Source organism: Salvelinus fontinalis, chromosome 10, assembly GCF_029448725.1.
Source record: "Salvelinus fontinalis isolate EN_2023a chromosome 10, ASM2944872v1, whole genome shotgun sequence".
Lineage (NCBI taxonomy): Eukaryota > Metazoa > Chordata > Actinopteri > Salmoniformes > Salmonidae > Salvelinus > Salvelinus fontinalis.
Window position 1 is genome coordinate 45,009,479 of NC_074674.1, and position 20,664 is coordinate 45,030,142.

Genomic DNA, 20,664 nt, shown 5'->3' on the forward strand with positions numbered 1-20,664 from the left:
TATGAGTTTTGCAGAGGAGCGCTGCTTAAGTTGACGTGTGTGTGTGTGTGTGTGTGTGTGTGTGTGTGTGTGTGTGTGTGTGTGTGTGTGTGTGTGTGTGTGTGTGTGTGTGTGTGTGTGTGTGTGTGTGTGTGTGTGTGTGTGTGTGTGTGTGTTCAGGGCGAGAGCGTGGATAACTTTAACTGGGGTGTACGGAGGCGTTCCCTGGACAGTACAGAGCTGGGTGACCTGTTAGAGGAGAGTCAACACTCGGGCAGCACCCCTAGTCTGGGTCAGGAAGACCCACAGGACTCTGACCAATCATCAGAGGAAGAAGAGTCCTCTACCAGTCAGAGTCTGTCTCACTCACAACTGGTTAGTACTCAACATGAGATGAACCGCAACACACCACAACTACACTCACAACTGGTTAGTTCTGACCATGAGATGAACCTAGCACAACCGCAACACACCACAACTGGTTAGTACTGACCATGAGATGAACCTAGCACAACCTCAACACACCACAACTACACTCACACCTGGTTAGTACTGACCATGAGATGAACCTAGCACAACCTCAACACACCACAACTACACTCACAACTGGTTAGTACTGACCATGAGATGAACCTAGCACAACCTCAACACACCACAACACTCACAACTGGTTAGTCCTGACCATGAGATGAACCTAGCACAACCTCAACACACCACAACACTCACAACTGGTTAGTACTGACCATGAGATGAACCTAGCACAACCTCAACACACCACAACACTCACAACTGGTTAGTACTGACCATGAGATGAACATAGCACAACCGCAACACACCACAACTACACTCACAACTGGTTAGTACTGACCATGAGATGAACCTAGCACAACCTCAACACACCACAACTGGTTAGTACTGACCATGAGATGAACATAGCAGAACCTCAACACACCACAACTGGTTAGTACTGATCATGAGATGAACCTAGCACAACCTCAACACACCACAACTGGTTAGTACTGACCATGAGATGAACCTAGCACAACCTCAACAGAACACAACTGGTTAGTACTGACCAGGAGATGAACCTAGCACAACCTCAACACACCACAACTGGTTAGTACTGACCATGAGATGAACCTAGCACAACCTCAACAGAACACAACATGAATATCACTAAAATGGCCAAGTACGGCCATAATCTTAAAACTGACCCCAGGATTTGGAAACATGGAGTCCTCAGAACAATGTTTGAGGTGTCCTGTATATTTTGGTCCATTGTTTGTTTCAGAAAATGAGATGTGTTATGTTGCCTTACCCTGCAGACTAATCTCTCTCCGTCAGAGGAGACCAACCACACAGACTCTCTCTCTACGTCGTGTGACACCACGTCAGCCGACCCACAATCCCTCAACGCCACCACACCAGGGACCAGCCAGGGACCTCCACACGACGAGCAGGGAGGGCTACGGGTTAGTACACACACACACACACACACACACACACACACACACACACACACACACACACACACACACACACACACACACACACACACACACGTAAAGACTTCAAAAACACAATTAAACAAAGGCCTTGGACCTCATGGTGTTTCTCACTCTTCCCCCCCCCCCCCCCCCCACTCCTCCTCCTCCTCTTCCTCCAGGGTGATGTGAGTGTATGTGGTGATGATGAAGACACCCAGGGGCAGGACGATGACCTGTCTCTCAGTGTAAACGACCTTCCCCATGGCCAGGACGATGACCTGTCTGTCAGTGTAAATGACCTTCCCCATGGCCAGGACGATGACCTGTCTCTCAGTGTGAATGACCTTCCCCAGGCCCTGGGATCTGACTGTTGGGAGGGGGAGAGCTTCACTCTGGACCTGGAACACCACGGTCACCATGGACACAGCATGGAGCTCTGTAGACCCCCGCTGGGGTTTCTAGACCCTAGCTGTCTGCCCAGGTACTGGAACACACACACACACATAGCAACCAGAAACCTATAGAGGCCTGTTAGCTGTCTGCCCAGGTACTGGAACACACACACACATAGCAACCAGAAACCTATAGAGCCCTGCTAGCTGTCTGCCCAGGTACTGGAACACACACACACATAGCAACCAGAAACCTATAGAGCCCTGCTAGCTGTCTGCCCAGGTACTGGAACACACACACACATAGCAACCAGAAACCTATAGAGCCCTGCTAGCTGTCTGCCCAGGTACTGGAACACACACACACACAGCAACCAGAAACCTATAGAGCCCTGCTAGCTGTCTGCCCAGGTACTGGAACACACACACACACAGCAACCAGAAACCTATAGAGCCCTGCTAGCTGTCTGCCCAGGTACTGGAACACACACACACATAGCAACCAGAAACCTATAGAGCCCTGCTAGCTGTCTGCCCAGGTACTGGAACACACACACACATAGCAACCAGAAACCTATAGAGCCCTGCTAGCTGTCTGCCCAGGTACTGGAACACACACACACGTAGCAACCAGAAACCTATAGAGCTGTCTGCCCAGGTACTGGAACACACACACACATAGCAACCAGAAACCTATAGAGGCCTGTTAGCTGTCTGCCCAGGTACTGGAACACACACACACATAGCAACCAGAAACCTATAGAGGCCTGTTAGCTGTCTGCCCAGGTACTGGAACACACACACACATAGCAACCAGAAACCTATAGAGCCCTGCTAGCTGTCTGCCCAGGTACTGGAACACACACACACATAGCAACCAGAAACCTATAGAGGCCTGTTAGCTGTCTGCCCAGGTACTGGAACACACACACACATAGCAACCAGAAACCTATAGAGCCCTGCTAGCTGTCTGCCCAGGTACTGGAACACACACACACATAGCAACCAGAAACCTATAGAGCCCTGCTAGCTGTCTGCCCAGGTACTGGAACACACACACACATGGCAACCAGAAACCTATAGAGCCCTGCTAGCTGTCTACCCAGGTACTGGAACACACACACACATAGCAACCAGAAACCTATAGAGCCCTGCTAGCTGTCTGCCCAGGTACTGGAACACACACACACATAGCAACCAGAAACCTATAGAGCCCTGCTAGCTGTCTGCCCAGGTACTGGAACACACACACACATAGCAACCAGAAACCTATAGAGCCCTGCTAGCTGTCTGCCCAGGTACTGGAACACACACACACGTAGCAACCAGAAACCGATAGAGCTGTCTGCCCAGGTACTGGAACACACACCCACATAGCAACCAGAAACCTATAGAGCCCTGCTAGCTGTCTGCCCAGGTACTGGAACACACACACACATAGCAACCAGAAACCTATAGAGCCCTGCTAGCTGTCTGCCCAGGTACTGGAACACACACACACATAGCAACCAGAAACCTATAGAGCTGTCTGCCCAGGTACTGGAACACACACACACACACAGCAACCAGAAACCTATAGAGCCCTGCTAGCTGTCTGCCCAGGTACTGGAACACACACACACATAGCAACCAGAAACCTATAGAGCTGTCTGCCCAGGTACTGGAACACACACACACACAGCAACCAGAAACCTATAGAGCCCTGCTAGCTGTCTGCCCAGGTACTGGAACACACACACACATAGCAACCAGAAACCTATAGAGCCCTGCTAGCTGTCTGCCCAGGTACTGGAACACACACACACATAGCAACCAGAAACCTATAGAGCTGTCTGCCCAGGTACTGGAACACACACACACACAGCAACCAGAAACCTATAGAGCCCTGCTAGCTGTCTGCCCAGGTACTGGAACACACACACACATAGCAACCAGAAACCTATAGAGCCCTGCTAGCTGTCTGCCCAGGTACTGGAACACACACACACATAGCAACCAGAAACCTATAGAGCCCTGCTAGCTGTCTGCCCAGGTACTGGAACACACACACACATAGCAACCAGAAACCTATAGAGCCCTGCTAGCTGTCTGCCCAGGTACTGGAACACACACACACATAGCAACCAGAAACCTATAGAGCCCTGCTAGCTGTCTACCCAGGTACTGGAACACACACACACATAGCAACCAGAAACCTATAGAGCCCTGCTAGCTGTCTGCCCAGGTACTGGAACACACACACACATAGCAACCAGAAACCTATAGAGCCCTGCTAGCTGTCTGCCCAGGTACTGGAACACACACACACATAGCAACCAGAAACCTATAGAGCCCTGCTAGCTGTCTGCCCAGGTACTGGAACACACACACACATAGCAACCAGAAACCTATAGAGCCCTGCTAGCTGTCTGCCCAGGTACTGGAACACACACACACGTAGCAACCAGAAACCTATAGAGCTGTCTGCCCAGGTACTGGAACACACACACACATAGCAACCAGAAACCTATAGAGCCCTGCTAGCTGTCTGCCCAGGTACTGGAACACACACACACATAGCAACCAGAAACCTATAGAGCCCTGTTAGCTGTCTGCCCAGGTACTGGAACACACACACACACAGCAACCAGAAACCTATAGAGCCCTGTTAGCTGTCTGCCCAGGTACTGGAACACACACACACACAGCAACCAGAAACCTATAGAGCCCTGTTAGCTGTCTGCCCAGGTACTGGAACACACACACACACAGCAACCAGAAACCTATAGAGCCCTGCTAGCTGTCTGCCCAGGTACTGGAACACACACACACATAGCAACCAGAAACCTATAGAGCCATGTTAGCTGTCTGCCCAGGTACTGGAACACACACACACATAGCAACCAGAAACCTATAGAGCCATGTTAGCTGTCTGCCCAGGTACTGGAACACACACACACATAGCAACCAGAAACCTATAGAGCCATGTTAGCTGTCTACCCAGGTACTGGAACACACACACACATAGCAACCAGAAACCTATAGAGCTGTCTGCCCAGGTACTGGAACACACACACACATAGCAACCAGAAACCTATAGAGCTGTCTACCCAGGTACTGGAACACACACACACATAGCAACCAATCTATTCCAAGATGGCGTAGCAGTCGGACGTGTGTTTGTATTGTCCTGTATTGTCCTGTAGCGTGTAAATAGTAAATAGTAAATAGTCTTCGTATTTTTCGTATACATTTCGTATATATTTTACTTTCACTTTCCATCTAGGAACTGAATATACATTCCTACATTCCGCCTCACCCAATGTGGTACGGACCTGCTATTTTTTTTATACTTTAGAACCGTAACCCCAAGCTGAAGCTAGCCAGATAACTAGCTACTAGCTAGTAGTCAGTTAGCCACTGCTGCGGTCTTCACCCTCAACTCGGACACAGCCAGCTTCAATACCGGGCCAATACATACCAGTCTGCAAGCGCGATATCAACCGAGAGCATATAGGACTGCTTTTTTCTCTACCACATCACCGGATTCCTGACGCAAGCTCTGGACAATTACACCGTATCATCACAGCTAGCTAGCTGCAACCGAGTGGCTACTACTGGCTAACACCTCTGTCCCGAAGCAAGCACCAGTTAGCCTTGAGCTAGCCTCGAGCTTGGCCCATCTGCCGGCTAGCTGCAAGCGCGATATCAACCCAGAGCATATAGGACTGCTTTCTCTCTACCACATCACCGGATTCCTGACGCAAGCTCTGGACAATTACACCGTATCATCACAGCTAGCTAGCTGCAACCGAGTGGCTACTACTGGCTAACACCACTGTCCCGAAGCAAGCACCAGTTAGCCTTGAGCTAGCCTCGAGCTAGGCCCATCTGCCGGCTAGCTGAAGAGCTAGCGCTAGCGCCACTGCGCCAGACCCCCTCCGTCTGAGCAGACCACCCCCCGGGCTACTAACTTTATACGCCGCGTGCTAGCTTAGTGGAGGCCTCCTCTGCTCCATCTACGGCTGCCCCCTGGACACTATGATCACTTGGCTACATAGCTGATGCATGCTTGACTGTCCATTAATTCACGGTACTCCATTCTGTTTATTTGTGCTTTACCTGTCGGCTCTGTACTTTAACTCAGGATCTGTGTGTAGTTAATCCGACCCTCTCTGCCTAGTCGTCGCCATTTTTACCTGTTGTTGCTGTGTTAGACTAACACCCTGTTATTGCTGCTGTTATCTTACCTGTTGTTTTAGCTAGCTCTCCCAATCAAGACCTGCAATCACTTTATGCCTTATTGTATGTCTCTCTCAAATATCAATATGCCTTGCATACTGTTGTTCAGGCTAGTTTTCATTATCATTGTTTTGGTTTGCAATGGACCCTGTAGTTCCACTCTCCGTACCTCTGATACCCCCTTTGTCCCACCCCCCACACATGCGGTGACCTCACCCATTGAGACCAGCATGTCCAGAGATACAACCTCTCTTATCATCACCCAGTGCCTGGGCTTGCCTCCGCTGTACCCGCGCCCCTCCATACCCCTGTCTGCACATTATGCCCAGAATCTATTCTACCACGCCCATAAATCTGCTCCTTTTATTCTTTGTCCCCAACGCTCTAGGCGACCAGTTTTGATAGCCTTTAGCCGCACCCTCATCCTACTACTCCTCTGTTCCTCGGGTGATGTGGAGGTAAACCCAGGCCCTGCATGTCCCCAGTCACCCTCATTTGTTGACTTCTGCGATCGAAAAAGCCTTGGCCTCATGCATGTCAACATCAGAAGCCTCCTCCCTAAGTTTGCCTTACTCACCGCTTTAGCACACTCTGCCAATCCTGATGTCCTTGCCGTGTCCGAATCCTGGCTTAGGAAGGCCACCAAAAATTCTGAGATTTCCATACCCAACTATAACACTTTCCGTCAAGATAGAACTGCCAAAGGGGGAGGAGTTGCAATCTACTGCAGAGATAGCCTGCAAAGTTCTGTCATACTTTCCAGGTCTATGCCCAAACAGTTCGAACTTCTAATTTTAAAAATTAATCTCTCCAGAAATAAGTCTCTCACTGTTGCCGCCTGCTACCGACCCCCCTCAGCTCCCAGCTGTGCCCTGGACACCATCTGTGAATTGATCGCTCCCCATCTAGCTTCAGAGTTTGTTCTGTTAGGTGACCTAAACTGGGATATGCTTAACACCCCGGCAGTCCTACAATCCAAGCTTGATGCCCTCAATCTCACACAAATCATCAAGGAACCCACCAGGTACAACCTTAAATCCGTAAACATGGGCACCCTAATAGACATTATCCTGACCAACCTGCCCTCCAAATACACCTCTGCTGTCTTCAATCAAGATCTCAGCGATCACTGCCTCATTGCCTGTATCCGCCACGGGTCCGCGGTCAAACGACCACCCCTCATCACTGTCAAACGCTCCCTAAAACACTTCAGCGAGCAGGCCTTTCTAATCGACCTGGCCCGGGTACCCTGGAAGGATATTGACCTCATCCCGTCAGTTGAGGATGCCTGGTCATTCTTTAAATGTTACTTCCTCACCATATTAGACAAGCATGCTCCGTTCAAAAAATGCAGAACCAAAAACAGATATAGCCCTTGGTTCACTCCAGACCTGACTGCCCTCGACCAGCACAAAAACATCCTGTGGCGAACTGCAATAGCATCGAAGAGCCCCCGCGATATGCAACTGTTCAGGGAAGTCAGGAACCAATACACGCAGTCAGTCAGGAAAGCAAAGGCCAGCTTTTTCAAGCAGAAATTCGCATCCTGTAGCTCTAACTCCAAAAAGTTCTGGGATACTGTAAAGTCCATGGAGAACAAGAGCACCTCCTCCCAGCTGCCCACTGCACTGAGGCTAGGTAACACGGTCACCACCGATAAATCCGTGATAATCGAAGACTTCAACAAGCATTTCTCAATGGCTGGCCATGCCTTCCTCCTGGCGACTCCAACCTTGGCCAACAGCCCCGCCCCCCCCGCTGCTACTCGCCCAAGCCTCCCCAGCTTCTCCTTTACCCAAATCCAGATAGCAGATGTTCTGAAAGAGCTGGAAAACCTGGACCCATACAAATCAGCTGGGCTTGACAATCTGGACCCCCTATTCCTGAAACTGTCCGCCGCCATTGTCGCACCCCCTATCACCAGCCTGTTCAACCTCTCCTTCGTATCATCTGAGATCCCCAAGGATTGGAAAGCTGCCGCGGTCATCCCCCTCTTCAAAGGGGGAGACACCCTGGACCCAAACTGTTACAGACCTATATCCATCCTGCCCTGCCTATCTAAGGTCTTCGAAAGCCAAGTCAACAAACAGATCACTGACCATCTCGAATCCCACCGTACCTTCTCCGCTGTGCAATCCGGTTTCCGAGCCGGTCACGGGTGCACCTCAGCCACGCTCAAGGTACTAAACGACATCATAACCGCCATCGATAAAAGACATTACTGTGCAGCCGTCTTCATCGACCTGGCCAAGGCTTTCGACTCTGTCAATCACCATATTCTTATCGGCAGACTCGGTAGCCTCGGTTTTTCTAATGACTGCCTTGCCTGGTTCACCAACTACTTTGCAGACAGAGTTCAGTGTGTCAAATCGGAGGGCATGTTGTCCGGTCCTCTGGCAGTCTCTATGGGGGTACCACAGGGTTCAATTCTCGGGCCGACTCTTTTCTCTGTATACATCAATGATGTTGCTCTTGCTGCGGGCGATTCCCTAATCCACCTCTACGCAGACGACACCATTCTATATACTTCCGGCCCTTCCTTGGACACTGTGCTATCTAACCTCCAAACGAGCTTCAATGCCATACAACACTCCTTCCGTGGCCTCCAACTGCTCTTAAACGCTAGTAAAACCAAATGCATGCTTTTCAACCGTTCGCTGCCTGCACCCGCACGCCCGACTAGCATCACCACCCTGGACGGTTCCGACCTAGAATATGTGGACATCTATAAGTACCTAGGTGTCTGGCTAGACTGCAAACTCTCCTTCCAGACTCATATCAAACATCTCCAATCCAAAATCAAATCAAGAATCGGCTTTCTATTCCGCAACAAAGCCTCCTTCACTCACGCCGCCAAACTTACCCTAGTAAAACTGACTATCCTACCGATCCTCGACTTCGGCGATGTCATCTACAAAATAGCTTCCAACACTCTACTCAGCAAACTGGACGCAGTTTATCACAGTGCCATTCGTTTTGTTACTAAAGCACCTTATACGACCCACCACTGCAACCTGTATGCCCTAGTCGGCTGGCCCTCGCTACATGTTCGTCGTCAGACCCACTGGCTCCAGGTCATCTACAAGGCTATGCTAGGTAAAGTGCCGCCTTATCTCAGTTCACTGGTCACGATGGCTACACCCACCCGCAGCACGCGCTCCAGCAGGTGTATCTCACTGATCATCCCTAAAGCTAAAACCTCATTTGGACGCCTTTCCTTCCAGTTCTCTGCTGCCTGCGACTGGAACGAATTGCAAAAATCTCTGAAGTTGGAGACTTTTATCTCCCTCAACAACTTTAAAAATCTGCTATCCGAGCAGCTAACCGATCACTGCAGCTGTACATAGTCCATCTGTAAACTACCCACCCAATTTACCTACCTCACCCCCCATACTGCTTTTATTTATTTACTTTTCTGCTCTTTTGCACACCAGTATCTCTTCTTGCACATGTTCATCTGATGATTTATCACTCCAGTGTTAATCTGCTAAATTGTAATTATTCGATTTTTTGCCTACCTCATGCCTTTTGCACACATTGTATATAGATTCTCTTTTTTCTACCATGTTATTGACTTGTTTATTGTTTACTCCATGTGTAACTCTGTGTTGTCTGTTCACACTGCTATGCTTTATCTTGGCCAGGTCGCAGTTGCAAATGAGAACTTGTTCTCAACTAGCCTACCTGGTTAAATAAAGGTGAAATAAAAATAAAAAAAATAAAAAACCAGAAACCTATAGAGCTGTCTGCCCAGGTACTGGAACACACACACACACAGCAACCAGAAACCTATAGAGCCCTGCTAGCTGTCTGCCCAGGTACTGGAACACACACACACATAGCAACCAGAAACCTATAGAGCCCTGCTAGCTGTCTGCCCAGGTACTGGAACACACACACACATAGCAACCAGAAACCTATAGAGCTGTCTGCCCAGGTACTGGAACACACACACACATAGCAACCAGAAACCTATAGAGCTGTCTGCCCAGGTACTGGAACACACACACACATAGCAACCAGAAACCTATAGAGCTGTCTACCCAGGTACTGGAACACACACACACATAGCAACCAGAAACCTATAGAGCTGTCTGCCCAGGTACTGGAACACACACACACATAGCAACCAGAAACCTATAGAGCTGTCTACCCAGGTACTGGAACACACACACACATAGCAACCAGAAACCTATAGAGCTGTCTGCCCAGGTACTGGAACACACACACACACAGCAACCAGAAACCTATAGAGCCCTGCTAGCTGTCTGCCCAGGTACTGGAACACACACACACATAGCAACCAGAAACCTATAGAGCCCTGCTAGCTGTCTGCCCAGGTACTGGAACACACACACACACAGCAACCAGAAACCTATAGAGCCCTGCTAGCTGTCTGCCCAGGTACTGGAACACACACACACACAGCAACCAGAAACCTATAGAGCCCTGCTAGCTGTCTGCCCAGGTACTGGAACACACACACACATAGCAACCAGAAACCTATAGAGCCCTGCTAGCTGTCTGCCCAGGTACTGGAACACACACACACATAGCAACCAGAAACCTATAGAGCTGTCTGCCCAGGTACTGGAACACACACACACACAGCAACCAGAAACCTATAGAGCCCTGCTAGCTGTCTGCCCAGGTACTGGAACACACACACACATAGCAACCAGAAACCTATAGAGCCCTGCTAGCTGTCTGCCCAGGTACTGGAACACACACACACACAGCAACCAGAAACCTATAGAGCCCTGCTAGCTGTCTGCCCAGGTACTGGAACACACACACACACAGCAACCAGAAACCTATAGAGCCCTGCTAGCTGTCTACCCAGGTACTGGAACACACACACACATAGCAACCAGAAACCTATAGAGCTGTCTGCCCAGGTACTGGAACACACACACACACAGCAACCAGAAACCTATAGAGCCCTGCTAGCTGTCTGCCCAGGTACTGGAACACACACACACATAGCAACCAGAAACCTATAGAGCTGTCTGCCCAGGTACTGGAACACACACACACACAGCAACCAGAAACCTATAGAGCCCTGCTAGCTGTCTGCCCAGGTACTGGAACACACACACACATAGCAACCAGAAACCTATAGAGCCCTGCTAGCTGTCTGCCCAGGTACTGGAACACACACACACATAGCAACCAGAAACCTATAGAGCTGTCTGCCCAGGTACTGGAACACACACACACACAGCAACCAGAAACCTATAGAGCCCTGCTAGCTGTCTGCCCAGGTACTGGAACACACACACACATAGCAACCAGAAACCTATAGAGCCCTGCTAGCTGTCTGCCCAGGTACTGGAACACACACACACATAGCAACCAGAAACCTATAGAGCCCTGCTAGCTGTCTGCCCAGGTACTGGAACACACACACACATAGCAACCAGAAACCTATAGAGCCCTGCTAGCTGTCTGCCCAGGTACTGGAACACACACACACATAGCAACCAGAAACCTATAGAGCCCTGCTAGCTGTCTACCCAGGTACTGGAACACACACACACATAGCAACCAGAAACCTATAGAGCCCTGCTAGCTGTCTGCCCAGGTACTGGAACACACACACACATAGCAACCAGAAACCTATAGAGCCCTGCTAGCTGTCTGCCCAGGTACTGGAACACACACACACATAGCAACCAGAAACCTATAGAGCCCTGCTAGCTGTCTGCCCAGGTACTGGAACACACACACACATAGCAACCAGAAACCTATAGAGCCCTGCTAGCTGTCTGCCCAGGTACTGGAACACACACACACGTAGCAACCAGAAACCTATAGAGCTGTCTGCCCAGGTACTGGAACACACACACACATAGCAACCAGAAACCTATAGAGCCCTGCTAGCTGTCTGCCCAGGTACTGGAACACACACACACATAGCAACCAGAAACCTATAGAGCCCTGTTAGCTGTCTGCCCAGGTACTGGAACACACACACACACAGCAACCAGAAACCTATAGAGCCCTGTTAGCTGTCTGCCCAGGTACTGGAACACACACACACACAGCAACCAGAAACCTATAGAGCCCTGTTAGCTGTCTGCCCAGGTACTGGAACACACACACACACAGCAACCAGAAACCTATAGAGCCCTGCTAGCTGTCTGCCCAGGTACTGGAACACACACACACATAGCAACCAGAAACCTATAGAGCCATGTTAGCTGTCTGCCCAGGTACTGGAACACACACACACATAGCAACCAGAAACCTATAGAGCCATGTTAGCTGTCTGCCCAGGTACTGGAACACACACACACATAGCAACCAGAAACCTATAGAGCCATGTTAGCTGTCTACCCAGGTACTGGAACACACACACACATAGCAACCAGAAACCTATAGAGCTGTCTGCCCAGGTACTGGAACACACACACACATAGCAACCAGAAACCTATAGAGCTGTCTACCCAGGTACTGGAACACACACACACATAGCAACCAGAAACCTATAGAGCTGTCTGCCCAGGTACTGGAACACACACACACACAGCAACCAGAAACCTATAGAGCCCTGCTAGCTGTCTGCCCAGGTACTGGAACACACACACACATAGCAACCAGAAACCTATAGAGCCCTGCTAGCTGTCTGCCCAGGTACTGGAACACACACACACATAGCAACCAGAAACCTATAGAGCTGTCTGCCCAGGTACTGGAACACACACACACATAGCAACCAGAAACCTATAGAGCTGTCTGCCCAGGTACTGGAACACACACACACATAGCAACCAGAAACCTATAGAGCTGTCTACCCAGGTACTGGAACACACACACACATAGCAACCAGAAACCTATAGAGCTGTCTGCCCAGGTACTGGAACACACACACACATAGCAACCAGAAACCTATAGAGCTGTCTACCCAGGTACTGGAACACACACACACATAGCAACCAGAAACCTATAGAGCTGTCTGCCCAGGTACTGGAACACACACACACACAGCAACCAGAAACCTATAGAGCCCTGCTAGCTGTCTGCCCAGGTACTGGAACACACACACACATAGCAACCAGAAACCTATAGAGCCCTGCTAGCTGTCTGCCCAGGTACTGGAACACACACACACACAGCAACCAGAAACCTATAGAGCCCTGCTAGCTGTCTGCCCAGGTACTGGAACACACACACACACAGCAACCAGAAACCTATAGAGCCCTGCTAGCTGTCTGCCCAGGTACTGGAACACACACACACATAGCAACCAGAAACCTATAGAGCCCTGCTAGCTGTCTGCCCAGGTACTGGAACACACACACACATAGCAACCAGAAACCTATAGAGCTGTCTGCCCAGGTACTGGAACACACACACACACAGCAACCAGAAACCTATAGAGCCCTGCTAGCTGTCTGCCCAGGTACTGGAACACACACACACATAGCAACCAGAAACCTATAGAGCCCTGCTAGCTGTCTGCCCAGGTACTGGAACACACACACACACAGCAACCAGAAACCTATAGAGCCCTGCTAGCTGTCTGCCCAGGTACTGGAACACACACACACACAGCAACCAGAAACCTATAGAGCCCTGCTAGCTGTCTGCCCAGGTACTGGAACACACACACACATAGCAACCAGAAACCTATAGAGCTGTCTGCCCAGGTACTGGAACACACACACACACAGCAACCAGAAACCTATAGAGCCCTGCTAGCTGTCTGCCCAGGTACTGGAACACACACACACACAGCAACCAGAAACCTATAGAGCCCTGCTAGCTGTCTGCCCAGGTACTGGAACACACACACACACAGCAACCAGAAACCTATAGAGCCCTGCTAGCTGTCTGCCCAGGTACTGGAACACACACACACATAGCAACCAGAAACCTATAGAGCTGTCTGCCCAGGTACTGGAACACACACACACATAGCAACCAGAAACCTATAGAGCTGTCTGCCCAGGTACTGGAACACACACACACACAGCAACCAGAAACCTATAGAGCCCTGCTAGCTGTCTGCCCAGGTACTGGAACACACACACACACAGCAACCAGAAACCTATAGAGCCCTGCTAGCTGTCTACCCAGGTACTGGAACACACACACACATAGCAACCAGAAACCTATAGAGCTGTCTGCCCAGGTACTGGAACACACACACACACAGCAACCAGAAACCTATAGAGCCCTGCTAGCTGTCTGCCCAGGTACTGGAACACACACACACACAGCAACCAGAAACCTATAGAGCCCTGCTAGCTGTCTACCCAGGTACTGGAACACACACACACATAGCAACCAGAAACCTATAGAGCCCTGCTAGCTGTCTACCCAGGTACTGGAACACACACACACACAGCAACCAGAAACCTATAGAGCCCTGCTAGCTGTCTGCCCAGGTACTGGAACACACACACACATAGCAACCAGAAACCTATAGAGCCCTGCTAGCTGTCTGCCCAGGTACTGGAACACACACACACACAGCAACCAGAAACCTATAGAGCCCTGCTAGCTGTCTGCCCAGGTACTGGAACACACACACACATAGCAACCAGAAACCTATAGAGGCCTGTTAGCTGTCTGCCCAGGTACTGGAACACACACACACATAGCAACCAGAAACCTATAGAGCCCTGTTAGCTGTCTGCCCAGGTACTGGAACACACACACACACAGCAACCAGAAACCTATAGAGCCCTGCTAGCTGTCTACCCAGGTACTGGAACACACACACACATAGCAACCAGAAACCTATAGAGCCCTGCTAGCTGTCTACCCAGGTACTGGAACACACACACACACAGCAACCAGAAACCTATAGAGCCCTGCTAGCTGTCTGCCCAGGTACTGGAACACACACACACATAGCAACCAGAAACCTATAGAGCCCTGCTAGCTGTCTGCCCAGGTACTGGAACACACACACACACAGCAACCAGAAACCTATAGAGCCCTGCTAGCTGTCTGCCCAGGTACTGGAACACACACACACATAGCAACCAGAAACCTATAGAGGCCTGTTAGCTGTCTGCCCAGGTACTGGAACACACACACACATAGCAACCAGAAACCTATAGAGCCCTGTTAGCTGTCTGCCCAGGTACTGGAACACACACACACATAGCAACCAGAAACCTATAGAGCTGTCTGCCCAGGTACTGGAACACACACACACACAGCAACCAGAAACCTATAGAGCCCTGCTAGCTGTCTGCCCAGGTACTGGAACACACACACACATAGCAACCAGAAACCTATAGAGCCCTGCTAGCTGTCTGCCCAGGTACTGGAACACACACACACACAGCAACCAGAAACCTATAGAGCCCTGCTAGCTGTCTGCCCAGGTACTGGAACACACACACACATAGCAACCAGAAACCTATAGAGGCCTGTTAGCTGTCTGCCCAGGTACTGGAACACACACACACATAGCAACCAGAAACCTATAGAGCCCTGTTAGCTGTCTGCCCAGGTACTGGAACACACACACACACAGCAACCAGAAACCTATAGAGCCCTGCTAGCTGTCTACCCAGGTACTGGAACACACACACACATAGCAACCAGAAACCTATAGAGCCCTGCTAGCTGTCTACCCAGGTACTGGAACACACACACACACAGCAACCAGAAACCTATAGAGCCCTGCTAGCTGTCTGCCCAGGTACTGGAACACACACACACATAGCAACCAGAAACCTATAGAGCCCTGCTAGCTGTCTGCCCAGGTACTGGAACACACACACACACAGCAACCAGAAACCTATAGAGCCCTGCTAGCTGTCTGCCCAGGTACTGGAACACACACACACATAGCAACCAGAAACCTATAGAGGCCTGTTAGCTGTCTGCCCAGGTACTGGAACACACACACACATAGCAACCAGAAACCTATAGAGCCCTGTTAGCTGTCTGCCCAGGTACTGGAACACACACACACATAGCAACCAGAAACCTATAGAGCTGTCTGCCCAGGTACTGGAACACACACACACATAGCAACCAGAAACCTATAGAGCTGTCTGCCCAGGTACTGGAACACACACACACATAGCAACCAGAAACCTATAGAGGCCTGTTAGCTGTCTGCCCAGGTACTGGAACACACACACACACAGCAACCAGAAACCTATAGAGCCCTGCTAGCTGTCTGCCCAGGTACTGGAACACACACACACACAGCAACCAGAAACCTATAGAGCTGTCTGCCCAGGTACTGGAACACACACACACACAGCAACCAGAAACCTATAGAGCTGTCTGCCCAGGTACTGGAACACACACACACATAGCTGGGTCTGTGATACCAGGGTGGTATCCCTCCTATATCAATGTCTAACTTACTGTGTACCTGTCCAATTCTTGTCTCTCCCGTTGCTGTGTTGACAGTCTCCGTGATGACGTGGATGATCTAGAGGACCTTGGTTTTCCTCCTCCCCCCTCACCGTTCTTCTCCGCCATCTTGGCTGCGTTCCAGCCCACTGTTTGTGACGACGCAGAGGAGGCATGGCGTTGCCATATCAACCAGCTGGTAACCGACTCAGACGGATCCTGTGCCGTCTATACTTTCCACGTCTTCTCATCGCTCTTCCAGGTAATCAATCAGTCGATCGATCAGTCAGTCAATCAATAAATCAACTGATCCAAACTCTGGAAAGTTCTATGCAGTCATTGGGTGTAACAGTCATTGGGCGTGACGTCATTGGTGTAACTGTTTTATATAACATTAAATGTCTCCTCCTCTTTCTCTCTCTCTCTCTTCTCAGAACATCCAGACTAAGTTCTGTTCCCTGACCAGTGACGCCGCTGGTTACCTAGGAGACGGCCTGAGGGGCATCGGGTCAAAGTTTGTGAGGTCATCTGATATGTTGACAACGTGTTCCGACTGCCCCACGCTCTACGTAGACGCTGATACGGTGAGTAGGGCTGACTCGACTCAAACCATAGCATTTGTATGACTGAAAATATAGCAATTTATTTGGTGTTTTCATAGAATCATCAAACAATAATGTCCATTGATTGTAATCAGTAAGTAATGTCAAACTTTTAGGTTTGAGTTGGTACTAGTGTTGCACGGTATACCAAAACGTCTGTACTTTTTCGTACTATAATTTGTTACTTTCAGTTCTTCTGTCAAATGTCCCATGGATCAAGCCTTTATCAGCACAGCATGCCTACCCCCATTATAGCACACAGTCTGCTCCACTTACCCACTGGAAGTCTGGCTGGGGGTCTGGGAGTCTGGGCTGGGAGTCTGGGAGTCTGGGCTGGGAGTCTGGGCTGGGAGTCTGGGCTGGGAGTCTGGGAGTCTGGGCTGGGAGTCTGGGCTGGGAGTCTGCGCTGGGAGTCTGGGCTGGGAGTCTGGCTGGGAGTCTGGGAGTCTGGGCTGGGAGTCTGGGAGTCTGGGCTGGGAGTCTGGGCTGCACCCTGTCTGCTCCACTTACCCACTGGGAGTCTGGCTGGGAGTCTGGGCTGGGAGTCTGGCTGGGAGTCTGGGCTGGGAGTCTGGGCTGGAAGTCTGGCTGGGAGTCTGGCTGGGAGTCTGGGCTGGAAGTCTGGCTGGGAGTCTGGGCTGGGAGTCTGGCTGGGAGTCTGGGCTGGGAGTCTGGGCTGGGAGTCTGGGCTGGGAGTCTGGGCTGGGAGTCTGGCTGAGAGTCTGGGAGTCTGGGCTGGGAGTCTGGGAGTCTGGGCTGGGAGTCTGGGCTGGGAGTCTGCGCTGGGAGTCTGGGCTGGGAGTCTGTCTGGGAGTCTGGGCTGGGAGTCTGGGAGTCTGGGCTGGGAGTCTGGGCTGCACCCTGTCTGCTCCACTTACCCACTGGGAGTCTGGCTGGGAGTCTGGGCTGGGAGTCTGGCTGGGAGTCTGGGCTGGGAGTCTGGGCTGGAAGTCTGGCTGGGAGTCTGGCTGGGAGTCTGGGCTGGAAGTCTGGCTGGGAGTCTGGGCTGGGAGTCTGGGCTGGAAGTCTGGCTGGGAGTCTACACTGGGAGTCTGGGAGTCTGGGCTGGGAGTCTGGGCTGCACCCTGTCTGCTCCACTTACCCACTGGAAGTCTGGCTGGGAGTCTGGCTGGAAGTCTGGCTGGGAGTCTGGGAGTCTGGCTGGGAGTCTGGGCTGGGAGTCTGGGCTGGGAGTCTGGGCTGCATCATGTTAGCTCCACTTACCCACTGCTAGTTTGGACTGGAAGTCTGGATGGGAGTCTGGGCTGGGAGTCTGCGCTGGGAGTCTGGATTGGGAGTCTGGGCTGGGAGTCTGCGCTGGGAGTCTGGGCTGGGAGTCTGGGCTGGGAGTCTGGGCTGGGAGTCTGGGCTGGGTGTCTGCGCTGGAAGTCTGGATGGGAGTCTGGGCTGGGAGTCTGCACTGGGAGTCTGGGATGGGAGTCTGGATTGGGAGTCTGGATTGGGAGTCTGGGCTGGGAGTCTGGATTGGGAGTCTGGGCTGGGAGTCTGCGCTGGGAGTCTGGATTGGGAGTCTGGGCTGGGAGTCTACACTGGGAGTCTGGATTGGGAGTCTGGGCTGGGAGTCTGCACTGGGAGTCTGGATTGGGAGTCTGGGCTGGGAGTCTGGATTGGGAGTCTGCACTGGAAGTCTGGGCTGGGAGTCTGGATTGGGAGTCTGGGCTGGGAGTCTGGGCTGGGAGTCTGGGCTGGGAGTCTGGGCTGGGTGTCTGCGCTGGAAGTCTGGATGGGAGTCTGGGCTGGGAGTCTGCACTGGGAGTCTGGGATGGGAGTCTGGATTGGGAGTCTGGGCTGGGAGTCTGGATTGGGAGTCTGGGCTGGGAGTCTGCGCTGGGAGTCTGGATTGGGAGTCTGGGCTGGGAGTCTACACTGGGAGTCTGGATTGGGAGTCTGGGCTGGGAGTCTGCACTGGGAGTCTGGATTGGGAGTCTGGGCTGGGAGTCTGGATTGGGAGTCTGCACTGGAAGTCTGGGCTGGGAGTCTGGATTGGGAGTCTGGGCTGGGAGTCTGGGCTGGGAGTCTAGACTGGGAGTCTGGGCTGGATCATGTTAGAGCCCCACATTTGAGAAATGCTACACGGCACGTTTTTCTTGTTCGCAAAACAAAGTCCATACAGGCTATAACTTTTAAGTGTTAGGGCACGCCCCCAACCACATCGAAGGGGCTGTAGTGGAGCGGGTCGAGAGCTTCAAGTTCCTCAGTGTCCACATCACTACGGAATTTTCCTGGCCCACACACACAGTCGTGAAGAGGGCATGACAACGCCTCTATCTATAAAAGGATTACTATTATGTTGTTATGTAGTTAGATTGTTAAAAACAAAGTCAAATTAATTGTATGATTATATAATTTATTCATTAATGCATACATGGCTGTCAGATTTTCTTTTTGTGTCATTTAAAAAAAAATCTAATGATATTGAACACAAAATTGTATCTGTCTGCATCAACTGCCGTTCTCTGACTCTGGTTAATGCCTTCTCTTTTGCCACGGTATTGTTTTGGTATTGAGTATGGTGACGGTATGGAGAATCCTGATACTACACCTGGTATTGGTATTTAAGTCTAACTTTTGGTTTGGTGAGAACTCTAGCTGATAGGTGAACAACTTCTTATATATTTAACTCTTTCCCTCCCGCCTCTCCTCCTGCATCTTACATCTCTCTTTCTCCTTCTCCTCTCCTCCCGCCTCTCCTCCTGCATCTTACACCTCTCTTTCTCCTTCTCCTCTCCTCCCGCCTCTCCTCCTGCATCTTACACCTCTCTTTCTCCTTCTCCTCTCCTCCCGCCTCTCCTCCTGCATCTTACACCTCTCTTTCTCCTTCTCCTCTCCTCCCGCCTCTCCTCCTGCATCTTACACCTCTCTTTCTCCTTCTCCTCTCCTCCCGCCTCTCCTCCTGCATCTTACACCTCTCTTTCTCCTTCTCCTCTCCTCCCGCCTCTATCCTCCTCTCCTATCCTCTCCTTCTCCTATCCTTCTCCTCTTCTCCTCACCTCTCCTCTCCTATGCTTCTCCTCTCCTCCTCTCCTATCCTTCTCCTCTCCTCTCCTCCCACCTCTCCTCCTCTCCTCTCGACTCTCCTATCCTTCTCCTCTCCTATCCTCTCCTCCTCTCCTTTCCTATCCCTCTCCTTCTCCTCTCCCGCCTCTGCTCTCCTCCTTCCTCTCCTCTCCTTCTCACCCCTCTTTCTCCTCTCCTCTCCTCCTACCTCTCCTATCCTTCTCTCCCCTCTTTCTCCTCTGCTCTCCTCTCCTCCCGCCTCTCCTATCCTTCTCCTCTCCTCTCCTATCCTCCTCCTCTCCTCTTCTGTTCCCTCACTACAGATCATTTCCTATGGTTTACTAGAGAAGATGAAGTTCAGTGTGTTGGAGCTGCAGGAGTATCTGGACACCTACAACAACAGAGAAGAGGCCGCTGTCTCAGTAAGACACCAACTACCCATACCGATACTGACTTTGAGCTGTTAAGACATTACAACCCATACCGATACTGACTTTGAGCTGTTAAGACATTACAACCCATACCGATACTGACTTTGAGCTGTTAAGACATTACAACCCATAACGATACGGACTTTGAGCTGTTAAGACATTACAACCCATAACGATACTGACTTTGAGCTGTTAAGACATT

The 20,664-nt window shown here is 50.9% G+C and overlaps 1 protein-coding gene across 1 annotated transcript in view; it reads left to right on the forward strand.

Annotated features, from left to right (window-relative positions):
* The window catches only part of LOC129863309 (protein furry homolog), a 186,423-nt gene that overhangs the window by 154,082 nt on the left and 11,677 nt on the right, over window positions 1–20,664 (forward strand). The window contains exons 51-56 of the mRNA XM_055935200.1: window positions 160–354; window positions 1,305–1,451; window positions 1,646–1,947; window positions 16,469–16,673; window positions 16,846–16,995; window positions 20,355–20,453. Coding sequence (XP_055791175.1) covers window positions 160–354; window positions 1,305–1,451; window positions 1,646–1,947; window positions 16,469–16,673; window positions 16,846–16,995; window positions 20,355–20,453 — 1,098 coding nt within the window. The remainder of the gene's footprint in view (window positions 1–159; window positions 355–1,304; window positions 1,452–1,645; window positions 1,948–16,468; window positions 16,674–16,845; window positions 16,996–20,354; window positions 20,454–20,664) is intronic.